The 16,276-nt window shown below is 40.9% G+C and overlaps 1 protein-coding gene across 4 annotated transcripts in view; it reads left to right on the plus strand.

Annotated features, from left to right (window-relative positions):
* Nucleotides 1-16,276, plus strand: part of PHAF1 (phagosome assembly factor 1) — a 44,257-nt gene that overhangs the window by 13,709 nt on the left and 14,272 nt on the right. For 3 of the 4 annotated variants that reach the window (XM_035118226.2, XM_035118223.2, XM_035118224.2), the window contains exons 4-9: nucleotides 2,739-2,822; nucleotides 8,579-8,622; nucleotides 9,893-9,972; nucleotides 11,809-11,903; nucleotides 13,791-13,888; nucleotides 14,704-14,816. In XM_035118226.2, coding sequence (XP_034974117.1) covers nucleotides 2,739-2,822; nucleotides 8,579-8,622; nucleotides 9,893-9,972; nucleotides 11,809-11,903; nucleotides 13,791-13,888; nucleotides 14,704-14,816 — 514 coding nt within the window. Of the gene's footprint in view, nucleotides 1-1,803; nucleotides 1,828-2,738; nucleotides 2,823-8,578; nucleotides 8,623-9,892; nucleotides 9,973-11,808; nucleotides 11,904-13,790; nucleotides 13,889-14,703; nucleotides 14,817-16,276 lie in introns of all 4 variants that reach the window. The other variant, XM_035118227.2, reaches the window with a different exon arrangement.

Genomic DNA, 16,276 nt, shown 5'->3' on the forward strand with positions numbered 1-16,276 from the left:
AATTTTGCGCTGCCCACTCCTCCCCCTTTGATGTTGCTGTCGGGAGGGGGAGGAGCGGACAGCCCGAAAAGCGCAGCTTTCCCGCTGTCCACTCATTTCCCTTCACCGTGGTGGGGGCAGGACCAGAGAAATAGAAATATAGAAATATTGCCTCATATTACTATTCCCCCCCTCCCCGGTATTGTTACTCATACCCAAAGTAGTGAAAATTCCAGACCTTTAAGAATAAGAACGTTAGTACCAAGGATATAACATCATTTGGAGCTTGTTGATACAGTCAAAGCTTGAGAGTGGTATTTTTCCCTTCAAGAAGAGATCGGAAGCAGGTGTCCCAATGTGAGGACAAGCGAAAGAACAGATCAGGGTGATCCCATGTCGCTGTTGGTTTTAAATAGGGTGCCTCCCATTTACTTTTTTCTAAGAGAAGGGGAACTGATGGGGAGCAAACAACTTAAGTCTTTAAATGGAAACTAGGACTCTCAAGGTTTTTTGGTCCTGCTTTTCTGCTGACTGTTTAGAGATCACTCGGTGCTTTCGAGGGAACTTGGCACTTTCAGCAAACTGAGATGACAGCCCTGTGATTGTTTACATGATCTCTTAACTAGGGATAAAACAGATGAAAGAGAAGAGTGTCAAGCTCTTGACTTTGCAAGGGCTGCTGAGTCAATCAACCCTTATCAACCCTTTTCAGCCCATGAGTTTCTCTTCACTTCCCCCCCCCCCAAGTGTAGGTTCAAGTGGTTGTTTATCCTACACTGTGCTCACTGAAGTTAAGGTAACCTTAGTAATCTGATCTTGTAGCAGTTTGTAAGGAACTTTACTGTCTTGGAGGAGGAGGAAGTAGACTGTCAGTGTTGCTTAAACCTCACTACTGTATTGCTATGTGTATAACCCTTCCTGGCCATTTTAACTCTAGGAGGTTTTGCAACTTCCTGCTTTTTTCACCATATCTAGGCTATTGCTGGTAGTCACATCCACACTGCCATGACAGTGACTCTCCAGGCTGTGTTAATTGCATCATTTTGGCCGTGCAGTTGTTGAGACAACAGCACTTGTGGTGGTGGCTATACAGCAGTGGCTCAGCTTCCTGTCTCTGGAGTCCTGTTGACCTTTAATAATATTTGGGCCTGGCACCTTGACTTGCCTCTGGCTAGTAAGAATTACCTCTGGTAAGCACACAGGGAAGGCTGTATCTGTTTTTCTTGAGAACTAGAAATTTCTTTCTTAGAAATGCACTGTCAGGTTTCATTTTGAATATCATGAGGAGTTAGATACCTAACTCCCATTCATTCCTTTGGAATATTCCCCCATTTTCATTGACACACTTGAAGTTCTGTTTTTATGCTTCAGAAGATATACTTGTTTCTTTTCGGAATCAGTTTTTGCCTGATGGAAATATTTGCTGAAGGAGGAAAATAAGATTTAGGCAAAGCTTCAGATCAAACAATCCTTCAGATCTCTTCTGCTATCCTTGAGGAGATTTTCAGACCTGGCATAAATTCATAAACATTCTGTACAGGAGCCTTCTAACAAGGCTTGCGTCATCAGTACTTAGCCCTGTTGCCTGCTAATATTCTTCCTGCATCTAGTCTAGCGCTGTTGAGATGCTTGTTGACAGTTCTCATTGCTTGGAGAGAATTGCTTCTGTTTCTTCATAAACTTAACATGCAAAGCAATAATAATTCCTGAAAAGGGCATTCTCTTGGTATTCACAAGAACTCCCATAGGAAAAAATACATATTTGTTTTTAGTTTCATTTTATAATATAAAATGTACCCATAATATTATTCTTTATTTCAACAGATACAATAATTATAACATCAAATGGTAGTATATGTTTTCTTGCTTTTAGGAGAGAGGGGGGGAAAGCAGGGGACTGCTTTTAGGGCTGGCCTGAAAGTTGCAGCTAGTATAGCATGCAGTGACTTGGGTATTCACTGAAGTAGCTTATCGCATGTAGATCACACCACTTCCAAAGGAGCTACACTGGCTGCCAGTTAGCTACCAGGCCAGCTTTTAATATTTCGGTTTTGGCCAATAAAGACCTTAACAGCTTTTGCTAATGGTATACAACAATAGGATGGATGCTTTATGCTTGAGCTTTGTTCATTTGATAATTGGCACCTGCATGCATGAAATTATTCTGTTGAAACACATTGTGGTTTGATGTGATGTGAAATTTCTGTTGGTGGTAGCAGAACTGTGATGGCTCATCCCAGGGTCATTCCCCATTTGGCCATTTGGGCAAGTCACTTTCTCTCAGCCTATCCTGCCTCACAAGGTCCATCTAAATCTGAGAAGTGTATGATGCCTTTGGTACCTTTATTAGCTAGAATATGTTGGTGGTGCAGACCAGGGGCTCTCTGGCTTTCTTTTTCCTCAAAGCACTAATTTTCTTTTGTGCTAAGAGGGTGGCAAACACTCTTTCCTCTTTGCTGTTCAGGCTGAAGTACAAATGCCATATTTGGATTCCTTCCTTCCATGAAAGCACTGGGCTTCTAATTCAAGTGGCATGTGAATCTTGAGCCCTTTAGTTTCATTTAAATAGGTAAATGGGAGGGAATTTGGCAGCAGCAGCTTTTATTCCAGTCATGTTCATGGAACAATGAACTGTTCCTTCTGTCAGCTGGGAGAAACCAGTGTCAAGGTTCTTTTTCCTTGGCTTTCCATCGTGGGAGAGCATAACTTCACAAAAAACCCAGCTGCCACCAACTAATTTCTCTCTTTTTGTTTTCTAGTCTCCTCTTAGCCATGACCTCATCCTTAACCTGACTCAGGACGGAATCAAACTGCTGTTTGATGCTTTCAATCAAAGACTCAAGGTAAAAATATGATTTGAGAAATGCAACTCTGCTTCTGCTTCCCCCACCTGAGGCTTAAATGTGCATGCATGCACTCCCAAAATGATACCAACAGTGTTCTGACTAACAACTGTGGGACTGTATCCCCATGGCAACTGCTTATGTCAGTTATTTAGGTCTTGTGTGTGATTGTCTGAATATAGTGAACTGATTTTTTTGCTGAAGTGTGATGATGGCATTATAAACTTACATTATTATTATTATTTATCTATTTATCTTGCCCTGAATAATGTAATTGTATTTCGGTAATGTGCCAGTGGAAAGGCGATCATAGCTCAGGGAACAGAACACTAGTTTTGAATATATGAGGTGTCAGATACAATGCCTGGCATCCTTCACGTCCTGGATAGCATTATCACTTTGTTAGGAAGAGGCCTACCAAATATTAAAACGTGTATAAATGGGGTGTGTGCCAGCTCTGACTTTCCTTTGTGTGGGATGTGCCAGTCAACTCCAACATTCCAAGAAGGACCAACTGTCATCTCTGTGTCAGTTTCTTTGGACCGTTGAACAGTTAAGCTGCTGCTGCTGATAGATGCTATGAAGAAGTTGTTAAGACTCACTAATATGTAACATATAGTTTATTTTGTAACCTAAGTATGAATCTGACAGTAAACTAGTTTGTTTTATTATAACACAGATTCATGTGCATTGTTTTTAAGAGGGATAAAAGGGATTCGCAACTAAGAAAGACTCTTAACGAGTCAGCAAGCCGTTTTGCTGCTGTGCAGACCTCAGTAAGGAAACGTTTGACTCTGCAACTAAACTAAAGTATATTATAAATGTTCCTGCACTTTGCAGCCTCCTTTACCTACCCTTTATTTCCTCTCTCTCTGCTCTTTGGTTCCTGAACTGCCTGTCCATGTTCACTGCCTCATTTGCACAATACTTTGGGCATTTTTCTCCTCCCTACCCCTAGTCCTGTTCATCTTTAGTCTGCCTTGGTCAGACCCCACCTGAGGTTTTTAAACAGAGATTGGATGACCATCTTGTCAGGGATTCTTTAGCTGCGTTATCTGCATTGCATTGCAGGGGATTGGACTAGATGACCCTTGGGGTCTCTTCCAACACTACTGTTTGAGGGTTCTATTATTCCTATATCTCTGTTTTATTTATTTAAATATTTATGTACCACTGTTTTATAAATACTTCATCATCATCATCAATAAAATTAGTGTACCACCCTATACATGCAGGTCTCAGGGTGGTTCACAAGACAAAATCACAATATAAAAACACAAATACATAGCTGTAGGGATGTTAAGAGGCTAGTGGCCTAAACACAGCTCAAGAATGCGCTCAGGAAAAAGCAGTTTTAGAGAGCACACAGTGGAAGAGAGTGTTTGTATGAGCTGTGATCACCATACCAGTCCCTTTCTCTCATTATTTTAGCCCTTATCTTGGAGCGCTTTGTTCTTTTCCTTATGTCATATTGAATCCTCAGCTTATGAAGAAATGCTAGCTGAAAGTTGTAGATGACTGTAATTCTTGCTGAAAGAAAAAAAAAGGCATAATCCCCCCCCCCCCCAAGCTGGAAAACCAGTTCTATTTCCCATCTACAAGTTCTCTCTCTCTCTCTCTCTCTCTCTCTCTCTCTCTCTCTCTCTCTCTCTCTCTCTCTCTCTCTGCCACAGACACAGAGAGAGAGAGAGAGAGAGACCGAGAGAGACCGAGAGAGACCGAGTCTATCTCTCTGCCTAAGTGGATCTCTCTGAATCACATACAACCTTTTCATAGGAAATGCCCACTACCAGCTTCATGTAGCTAGCAAACAAGCAACCCAGACCAGCTACAGCAGTGAACCCAGCCATGCCAATTCCTTTCAAACCAACCAGAATGCAAAGTTCTGGCAACTGCTCTGCACTGTTCTACCATTCCACCTGTCTGCCCCCCCCCCGTGAGTTGCCAACCCAACACCCATGGGTGCCAGGAAAGACCATTGTGGGTGCCACAGGCGCTGGGGTGGCAATGCCCACATTACATGTTTGCTTTTTCTTGTGCAAAGGAAGTATTAATATGATTAGCATACTTGTTATTCTTCCCCCCTAAACACCTAAACCAAATTCTAGCCACATAAATTGCATGGCGCTACCTTCTGTTTCATTTCTTTTCCTTTTCCTTTTCTTAAAAAAAAATGACATTAAGTCACTGAGTGTTCTTTCATTGAAACTGTCAAAAAATGCTTTTCGTTGACAGTGGTTCTCCCCCCCCCCCCAGTTTTGCCCGCACATTAATTTGCTTAGTTCCCCTTTCTTTTTAATGAGAAGCTTTTCTTTCTATTGCTCATAATGCTTTTTCGCTTCTTACTTGGTAAAGCATAAAGTGCTTTGGTAAACATTCGCTTGTACATGAATCGATAGTATGCTGTTAAACATTCACAATTGATTTCTTTTGCCACTCCATTGTGTATAACACCCTTTCCCAACCTGGCACCCTCCTGAAGTCCAAACTACATCCTATCAATCAGATTTGCTAGGCATTGCAGTAGGGCTTTAGTGAACTAAAATACAGTGGTACCTCTGGTTATGAACTTAATTCATTCCGGAGGTCTGTTCTTAACCTGAAACTGTTCTTAACCTGAGTTTGTAGCCTGAGGTGTTTGTAACCCGAGGTACCACTGTATACTGTTTTGTTAAATGTTCCCTCTGCTTAGTCCAGGATAGGGAAAACTTTTCTGTGCTGGACTAATAACTGCAAGCCTCAGGTGACCTTGGTCCTAGGACTGACCAACATTTGCATTTCCAAGAGCAAAAACAAGTAATATGTGAGCTATCCAATGGTTAACCACTTAAAGCGAAATGTCTTGCAATAAAGAGGTTCATTTTTTCGTATAAAAGCAAGCCTGCTCAATTACTGCAGGCCAGTTCCTTGAAAAGGGACTCTAGGGTAAAATGTTGCTTGTGGGAGGAACATTGTCCAGTTTCAGAGCTCTTAAATGCAGAAACCCTATTTTGGATGGAGTAGCTACCTAGTGGCATTCTTTATAGATAATTAACCCTTGCTGCAACACTCCATGGCACATAACGTTATGTCCATTTTGCCAACCTTGCAGTGGGGCATGTGAAGGAAGCTGTTCTTTAGCTGGGTGGGATCTTGGCCATTTAGCCAAGTTAGATATATAAGTCAGAAATAACAGAAGCAGATGCGCCAAAAAGCTATTCAACTTATTGTAGACTTGCACAACATCACCTAAAGTACATGGGTCTACATCAGCCACAACAGTCTGTACTAGAAACAGCTTCAGAACAGTCAGAGGTGCACCATGCAGTGTCTGTTACAGTTGCCCAGTCTAGTGGTTATGAAGGCATGAAAGTGGTTGTAGTTCAGACTGCAAAGGAAATTGTTGCAGCCAACTGCTCACCAAACGAAATCTACATTTCAGCATTTTGTGCAACCTCTGGGTGAAGTCATTTGGAAATGCTTATGATGCTTAGGACTATTCTCAGTTTCATGAGATCCTAAAGAGGTGGTGGAAACTCTTAGCTGGTGTTAACTGGCAATGAGGACTTGAATGTTGGGAGAGCAAACTTAAACTTAAGCCAAGCAACCAAGCAAATTGTTCAATACAAGGCTGTTGTATTATGTCTTGATTTGTTTGTATTTATGATTACTTTATTATGAAATGGAATGGAAATTCTTAACTATGCTAAAAGCAGTCCCGGACATGACTTCATCTTAATAGTAGATCATCTATTCTCCCACCCAGTTCTTTCTCATGAAACCTGTTGACTTTTATGGACACCAGTGGGAGCATTTCTCCCAGTGCTAATAGCAGCTTTTAAGTAATGGGTTTTTGTTTTGCGAATATGGTAGGGAGGAAGAGTTAAATTCCCCCTCCCATAGCAAAAATAAAAATAAATATATGTGCCTAGTGTAACGTCTAGTTAACCAGCAATGCGTGAACCCACTTTCACTAAAATCATGTTCTAGCCACTGACTACAAGCTTCTTCAAGCAATGATTGGGGGGTGGGGGGTGGAAATCACTTTTCAAATATAATACTCCAAATGTTTCCAAATGTTTTAGCACATGCTCACAGTGCCACTTGGGAACTGTGGAGCTGAGAAAGACATGCAGCAGTGTGTCACCTATGCAGCTGAGCAGTGCTCCTGTTAACTCTGAGCTCTGGGCTCACTCTTATTGACTGTTAGAATGTGGGTGCTGCTGCAGTCTTGCCTACCAAGCGTAAGAGTGGAAGACAGCTGCCACTCTAGATCAAGTACCTGTTCCAGCGGCATCTCTCTTACCCTCCCCTCCACACCCTATATACCCACATCATGGCTGATCTTTTGATCAGTGGTACCAAAGGCTGGCCGTATAAGCTGCAGTTTCTTCCTGCGGTTCCCCACTTTAGAGCATGTTTGGCAGAACCTCAGTATTTGTAAAAACACAAAGCATCCTTATAGAAAGAAGAGATGGGGGATCCCAAGGTCCTATCACTGCAAAGTCTGCACTTGGTTGGTTGTGGGCAACCTTTTTTATTCAGATAGAAAGTAAACATATAGATTTACAATCAGATTGTTACCAGAACTGTTTCATATAAGGAAGATGTTAGGGATGAAAGCATTGCTGCAAACAGATCTGTTCATCTTGAACTAATATTTTTTGCCAAAGAATTTTCTTTTCTATATTTTTTGTGTCCGCGGAAAACTGTTACCTTCATTAAATCCTATTAAAATGTGTGGGTTTTTTCTTTAGATGCTATAATGGACATTTTAATTAGTTAATTAAATTAATATGCTCAATAAATGTCTGATGTCCTTAGTGAGATAGATAATCAGCATGGTTTGCTTCTGCCCCATATTTTGGTCCTTATTTTACCTTTCTTTTCTCACTCACTTCAATGCATTTATTTTTGCCCTCCTCTTCCTATTTCCCCCACTGCAGCCTCACTCTGGTACTTACGCTCACATTCTTTCCTATTTTCTTAAGACTTTGGCCTGGTTTGCAGATACTGTAATGCTAAAGGATGGTGGTTACTACATTCATGAACTTCTAGACTCACATGCCATTTCTCTACTTCCTCTAGCTGTGAAGAGGATATTGGAAGCTTTTAACAGTTACTTGTTATGTCCAAACCTGCTATGTCCAAACTCTATTGCTTAAGGAAACAAACTGACTTCAAACTGTGGTTAATTAGCCTGAGGTTATTTCCTCAAACTGAAATTCTTGGTTTGGACAAAACCAGAGTTTGCTGAAAATGGAAGCAGAAGCTCTGGTCTTCTATCTGTGGCTACAGCAAAAAAGAAGAGCCCATAAGCCTGTGTTTGCCAGAGTTCATACCTGCAGTATTAAACCATCACATACTTATTTATTTAGAAAACTTGCATCTGCCCTTCCAACACATTTGCCTTGCTCAGGGAAGCTTACAACAATATTTTAAAAACCTGCCCCATAAAATCATAAAGCAGCAGCATTCGAAACAGAAAGAGACACAGTGGACAGACTCTTATTTTAGAAAGTTTTTATTATATAACCATCTGCATGGCAAGGTTTGGGCGATATCTTGGTTTTCAACATTATGATATGTTGATATACCACAGTGTTTGCAATGTATCTTGGCTGCTTCTTCCTCCCCACCACCCAGCTGGAGGGGCATCAGGGCTTTACTGAACTGCTCAATGGGGTGCGGGAAAAGTTTTTCAATACTTCTCAACAGTCCTGCTGTTTGTGTGTGTCAGTGCATGTAATAATGGTATTTTTCCTGGGTTTTTTTAGGTGATTGAAGTTTATGACTTGACTAAAGTGAAGTTAAAATATTGGTAAGTGGTCAGTCAAATAAATGTAGCCACTTATTCCTTTCCCCCCCTCTTAGGGTTGGCAGGACATCTGCCATTGAGAGAGAACAGCTGAAAAGTCACTGAGCTAAAAGATACCCTGTTCAGCCTTATCCCATCTTGGCTTAAGAAACGGAGACGAGATCACTCATCTCATATTCGTAGCTAACATAAGATGTATGCTACAGTCCTCAAAACTATGGTTTACCTGAAAGAATCCTGGAAGGGTTTGGAGATCTCCAGCTGCCTCTCAGGCAAAGGGAATGGTCTTTAATAAGGATCTGTCCTCAGCTGATCTTAAGGCTTAAACTATGCTCTTCTACAAATTGTCCCTCAACTAATTTTTTTGTGCGCTCTTGTGTGACAATGCAGATATAACTGCTGAAAACAAGGAGCGGGAAGGCAAACTGGCTTTAAAAGTGGCTTCATTTCAGGCCCTCAGAATATCTTACTCTACTCAGTGAAGCTCGTAATTGAAATAAAAGCCTTTCTTTTCCTGTGTTTAAAAATGTATTGAGTATATTTCTGCTGTGTTTTTCTTGGTGACTTTCCAAAATATCTTCATTCATAAATTTCACAAAAGGCTTCATAGTCCTATTTGTGGGCAGAGCATTCCTATAGGTATTATTTCATTCTGTAGAAGGGGATTAGCGACCTGCTTCTCTGAGTGACTGTAAAAATAGTTAAATTCGGAATGAATTGTGAAGATGAAAGAATCATGAAGCTGTTTTATAAGTGACTTTGAATACAACAAATATTTAATCCAATGCTGATTCAGAGACTTACGCCTGGCAAAGCCCCAGAGAGGGACATGTTACCATTTTAATTTTTTCATATTGACTCAGTTAAGGGGGCTTCAATTTTGGCCACTTTGTTTCTGATAATTCAACTGGAACATTGCCAACTGTCTGGATATCTAATATTTTGGTTTCAATCTTTAAGAAGTGTGATCATGATTACAGTACTTTCAAAATATCTCCAAATAAGGCTTCTTGATATTCACACAAAAAATATGCACACTTCTTTTAGATAAGTTAAAACGATGAGTCAAAGAGAATCAGGTTATGTCCCCAATGCATGTAGAGGCTTTCACAAGAGACCTTGCACATTGTTCACTGATTTGTTTTGAATTACCTTATTCAAAAGTACATTAGCTGTCCACCAACAAAAGCCGTGTGTTGTGTTTGTTGATCTCTCATCTGCCTTTGACTCCATTGACTGAAATGGCTATATTGATTTTTTTTCTTCCTTCCAGTGGTGTCCATTTTAACTCTCAGGCTATTGCTCCAACCATAGAACAAATTGATCAGTCTTTTGGAGCAACACATCCAGGAGGTGAGTTGGCAATTCTTGGCACTGTTCACATGTGGATACTTGGTTGGTTGTGCCTGTGGCTGTTCTCTATTCTTCACTGTTTATGAAGGAGGCTTAAACTTGGTTTTAGCTTTCTATGTGCTTCATGATCTATCTTGCCAAGTGTGATAAAAAAGCTTCTAATGAGTTAGAGGCATGAGACTGACAATATATATATTTTCAGAGAGCTGAGAATTGTATAATAGAACCATTGGTGCTTATGGTGGATTTGCTTATGTTGTCAGAGGTTCCTGGAAGGCAGTCATCAGTCTGGGATAACTCTCCCCACTGGCTGGACAGGCAGGGTCCCAAACCATGATCCTGCCCAAGGGAGAGGCCACCCTACTCTTATCAGACAAGGTGGTACTTCAGCCTGATATGACCTTTGTCCTAAAGGAGGGGTGTCCAAACTTTTTTCAAAGAGGGCCAGATCTGATGACGTGAACATGCATGAGGGCCGACCAAAGTTATTGACCTTTTTTGAGTTGTTGACCTTTTTTTAGAACCACGGGGAGGAACTGCCTTTGGTGGCCAGATTAAACCGACCGGCGGGCCAGATTAGGCCCCCCAAACAGACTTTGGACATGCCCAGGAGCCAAATGCAACTCCAACTCCGCAGCCTCTCTATCTGCCAAGGCAATACTCCCTCTTTTCCTAGGCTACACCAGTCAGTGGCCTTGCTTTACATCCTCCTTGAGTGGTTTTGCTTGGCTGTAATGTGTCCTTGAACTCTGAAACTGCTTCCTGCTTGCCTGGCTGGGTGATTGAGAGGGGTGCAACAGTGTGTGTAGACACAAGCCTACTGTCCAAAGGTACATTCATTGCTTGGCCCACTTTTGCCTGTAGCCCCATCCACCACTGGCATGTGGCTCTTAAAGGTTGCCTAGAAGGCAGTGAGGTTCTTGGGCTGAAAAAGGTTCCCTATACTTGCAATAGTGCTTTAGAAACTTGAAAATCCTGTTTGACTAAAGCTGTGAGTACACCAAAGGAAACAATGCCTGTTTCAAAACTCCTTCAACTCATCAAGTATTATCTGTCTGCAATCAGTGTCATATGAATATGTTCGGGATGAGACGAAAAAGCAGATCTGTGCTAACAGAATTATAAAACCATCAGATTGTAATGATATTGCTTCAGACCACATGCAGAGGCAATAGTCCTCATAACAATTGCTGGTTATATCAGGTGTGCGACCTCCCTCCTCTCATAGTAGCAATGAATTGTATCCACTGTTAGTTCTACTCAGAGTAGACTTGACTTGACTAATGGATCTACTCAGAGTAGAAGTTAGTTGGCTACAACCTAATATTTTTCTATGGCAGTTTACACTAACTAGGTTTAGCCTTCTAACCAGGATTTGTTAAACAACAGCAAACCCTGGTTAAGAACAATCCATGGTTATTCTTCATTTACACATAATGCTACACTACAATTTTATCAAGCCATGTGAGGAAAGCGGGAGAAACAAGTAGGATGGAGCCTGTGCCTGATGGGTTTGCCATGTTTTTTTCAATCCTACAAATTCCATAGCGGTAATGAGAATAGAAAAATATTGTGCTGTTAAAGAAACAAAAGGTTAGTTCATATATCTGGCACTTGAGCATTTGAAAACTTCCTATCTGGCCTCATTAATTATCCCTGTTGTTCACCCCATAGGTTTTTGCCTTTAGACAGGTTGAAGCCCCAACTGCTGCTAGAATGTTTCATAAGCACTTTAGGCATACCGGTAGTTTAATGAAGAGCTAAACTGCTTGATAGTACTGTCAGATTGGAAAGAGATAATTTGCTGTTCTTATATGCATGTGTGTGTGTTTCCAGTGTACAACTCTGCTGAACAACTTTTCCACCTCAACTTCAGAGGACTGTCTTTTTCCTTTCAATTGGACTCATGGACTGAAACTCCAAAGTATGAGGTCTGAAATCTTCTTTGTGAATAAATACATGGTTAAACAAAGCAGTCACTGTGTTTTGAAAGACTTGTAACTGTCTTTGTGCCTTAATTTATTGATTTTTGAGAGATGTTACTTCCCCTTTAGGCCTAGTTCAGCTATCATTGGAACTGATTTCCAAACTATGGAAGTATCCTGCAGGCTGACACACACTCCCTCTCTTCATCCCATGTGTTCCCCCCTCTGCCTTTTCCTGGTTAGTGATAACTATAGGTTTACTGTGATGTCTGAACTGGGATTATCATAGTTAACCACTAACCATAGTTTAATCTCAAATCAGAGATTGGAACCAGAGTTGTTTCAAACTGTTGGCGGTGTTAACAAAAGCAGCAAAAAAGAAAAGGAAAAAAAGTGAATGCTTTTTCTAGGCTGCATCAACAGAAATATAGTGTTCTGGTTAAGGGAAGTAACAGTCCCTCTCTATTCCGCCATGGTCAGACCACACTTGGAGTCCTGTGTCTAGTTCTGGGCACCACAATTTAAGAATGATATTGACAAGCTGAAACATCTGCAGAAGAGGGTGACCAAGATGATAAAGGGTCTGGAAACCAAGCCTTATGAGGAACGGTTGAGGGAGTTGGGTATGTTTGGGCTGGATAAGAGGAGACCGAGAGCAGATAGGATAGCTATCTTCAAATATCTAAAGGGTTGTCACATGGAAGATGGAGCAATTTTGTTTTCTCCTGCTCTGGAGGGTAGGATCCGAACCAATGGCTTCAAGTTATAAGAAAGGAGATTCCGACTAAGCATCAGGAAGAACTCTCTGATAGTAAGAGCTGTTTGACAATGGAATAGACTCTCTCAGGAGGTTGTGGATTCTCTTCATTGGAGGTTTCTAAGCAGTGTTTGGATGGCGATCTGCCATGGATGCTTTAGTTGAGATTCCTGCAGGGGGTTGGACTAGATGACCCCCCAGGATCCCTTCCATTTCTACAATTTTATGATTCTATGAACACTGGATAAGGCATCACAGTTAACTACAGTTGTCACTGATTAGGAATGAAATGAATGGGGGGATAAATGTTTGAGTTCACAGGATCTTCCCATTCATCAAACCATTGTTTTGATTATCAAGCTGTGAGATCTTCAAACTGGGCCATAGTGTTTGTAATCTGAATGTTTTCAGAGGATTTATTTAATTGAACAAAGTACATGTGGTATTACAATAGGCTCCCTAAATCTTCAAATCAAGATTTGCAAATAATTTTTATGAAAATTACCGTATTTGAGCTACATAAACTGAGGGATGGATTAACCTTTTACATTAACTACACTGCAGTGTCTGACACATCTGAAATTAGGGACCCTGCAATTGGCTAACATTCTGGGACCACTGCAATATAGATTGGCATTCATCCTTGACCATGGATTGTTTCTTTTTAAATTCAAACTGCACTGCAAGACAAGAAAACAACAGTAATATTCCTAGTTGGAAGACGTTTAATGAACTACTAGCCTCCCAGCAGGAGGTACTGAAATTAATCTCCCATCCAAAATAAGAGGGGGAAGAGAGGATGATTAGTGGGGGGTCCTGTTAATCAGCTACATTCATAGACTACTGAGAAGAAATGGTTTGTGGAGCCCCAGAGAATGCATGGCATAGGATCCAGTGTGTGTGTGTGTACATGTACATGTAAGTGACTTCTGCAAGTTACTTCATGGGGTTTTTAACTGCTGCAAGACATGTGATGCAGGTTTTAATCTTAGTTTTGTTATGTAGAGAGAGAAAGTTTTGCTGGTTTTTGAAGATCATTCTGACTCACTTGGTTGTGGGTGGTACAAGATTTAGTATTATTGGACTTAAAACTATGTGTTGTGCAATCAAATATAATTTTAATTTAACCTTTCCAGCCAAACTTTGCCCATGGCCTAGCTTCCCTGCAAATTCCCCATGGTGCAACTGTGAAACGTATGTACATCTATAGTGGAAACAGTCTGCAAGATACCAAGTAAGTAGCTCTTATATTTTGAGAAATATCTTCAAATAGATAAATAGTGAAAGTCAAATCTCCTGTTATTTTATGTGCATATAATTATATATGCTGGCTATATTTAGCTTTATTACAGTATTCAAGTTTACTTGGTTATTTACATAGTCCATCATTTTGTGTTTAAGCTTCTTCAGGCAAGCCAATTTCCAGATTAAAAGTACAGAGCCTCTTCACACAATAACTTACCCTGGTATTTAAAAACATACCAACCAACTCTGCTGGTTAACATGCTCAAGAGTTAATTGAGCCAAGCCTAATTTAAGCATCTTCTCAAACCATGATGATCTGTAAAGACAATTTTTGAACCCAAACTATATTTTTATCTTCAAAATGTGCAGGCAAAAACCATGGTTTATAGCTGCTTATTTGCTTCCATTTTTCATTTGGTCAGTGCTCTATTCTGAAGATGCAATAGCCTCTGAAGGCAGAATGATGTTCATAACCACAGTTTATCAGTTCAGATATCACATCAAAGCATTGTTTGCACACCTATTGCAAACTATGGTTTCTAAGTCTTGTTTGCTGGTCAGTTACAAACTGTTGTGTTGTTGGCTGTTTAGCATAAATTTAGTAAATGGTAAGGTTCCTTTTTAAAATGCAGTTCTTCTCTTTTTGCTTCTTCATCTGTAAGTTGTGTTTGCGACACCACTATTGAGTTAGGGCTGTTTAGTCAGACAGCACTTGCTATTGGTATAGAAAAGTGAACCAGAAACAATGTGTTGCTTAGCACTAATCTGGGTATTGTTTAATTATACATGATCTTGCTGTTTCAGGGCTCCTATGATGCCCCTCAGCTGTTTCCTTGGAAATGTGTATGCAGAGAATGTTGATGTTCTGAGAGATGGAGCTGGGCCCTCAGGTTTACGGCTTCGCTTACTCACTGCAGGTATTAGTGAGCAGAGGTTTCCTTTCAAAGGCACAAATGTGAATATGGGCAACCTATATATCTCGGAATCTCTCAAGTACTTACTTCTGATTTCTCTCTCACCTCCTCTTTGGAGATGACTCGTACATTCCAGGAAATATTGCTTCAGTTGATTCCAAGTTCATTACAACACCATTCTTGATATAATGAAACTTTGTCTTATGTGTAGGGGTGTGGGTTCTCCTTGAGCAATAAGTAAGTGTCTGTCAAGCAAGAATTTCTGCAAAACTATGAACCAGATTCACAATCAGAACCTCTGGGAGATGTGGAAAGATTCCCAGGGGTTTAGCAGGGTTGCAAAGGGAATTAGAAGGTGCTCTTCACCACCATAGAGACATAGAAGCCTAAAACTGGATCAGGAGTCAGTCAGCCAGTAGTCAGGTGTGTATTGGAATTCAGATGTGGCCCCCAAACCATGGTTTGTAAAGTTACATTATAGCAATACCAACACCATATATCTGACCATCATTTGCAAGAGTCCACCAAACCAGGATATGAAACCATGTTTTGAAGCTGATTCGGGATGTTGCTCCATTCTTGAAGGATTCCGTTTTGGGAAGACATCTGGGGTTTCTAGGGGAGGAGGCTAACCATACAAGTTTGCTCATAAGTCTCATATGAACACAAAAGCCTGAGTGCAGTTATCCAGAGTTTTGGAGTACGTTGTCAGCAATATGCTGATGACACACAACTCTACTTCCCTTTACAACTGCAGGTGTGGCAGTGGAAGTGCTGGATGAGAGTCAACAAACTGAAGCTCCATCCAGATAAGACTGAGGCACTGCTAGTGGATGGTTCCCTAGACCATATGAATGGGAGGTTGCTTGCTCTTGATAGGGTTACACTCCCTCTGAAAGAGCGAATACACAGCATGGGGGTATTCCTGGATCCTTTGCTGTTGCTTAAGGCTCAGGTGCCCTAGTGGTGTGGAGTGTCTTCCATCAGTTTGGGTTGGTGGCCCAGCTATCCCCCTACCTGAACAGGGATAGCCTCACTTTTATGCTATGGTAACTTCTAAGTTAGATCACTGCAATGGGGCGGTCTCTGAAGGTGATTTGGAAACTTCGGCTGGTGCAGAATTTAGCAGCTAGGCTGCTCACCAGGGCAAGACTGAGCATATAACACCAATCCTGGCCCAAACTGCACTGGCTGCCGTGAGCTTCTTAGAGAAACAGCAGAATCACATAAGAAATAGGTAAAATGAGTGCAGTTTCAATCCAGCCTTTGGTTGAAGGTATGGTGATTGTTTATTTGTGGATACTGTAATGAATGATAAGTTCATCAAGTCTTGCTTCTGTTCACTTGAAGATTAGCTTCACTAAATGAAGGATTTTTGGTTGTCTTGATTACAAGATGAATAAAATGTAGCCAATTTTAAGTGGAATTTGCTTCTATTTTTACAGAGGAGGCGAAAGGAGAGC

Source organism: Zootoca vivipara, chromosome 6 (genome assembly GCF_963506605.1).
Source record: "Zootoca vivipara chromosome 6, rZooViv1.1, whole genome shotgun sequence".
Classification (NCBI taxonomy): Eukaryota; Metazoa; Chordata; class Lepidosauria; order Squamata; family Lacertidae; genus Zootoca; species Zootoca vivipara.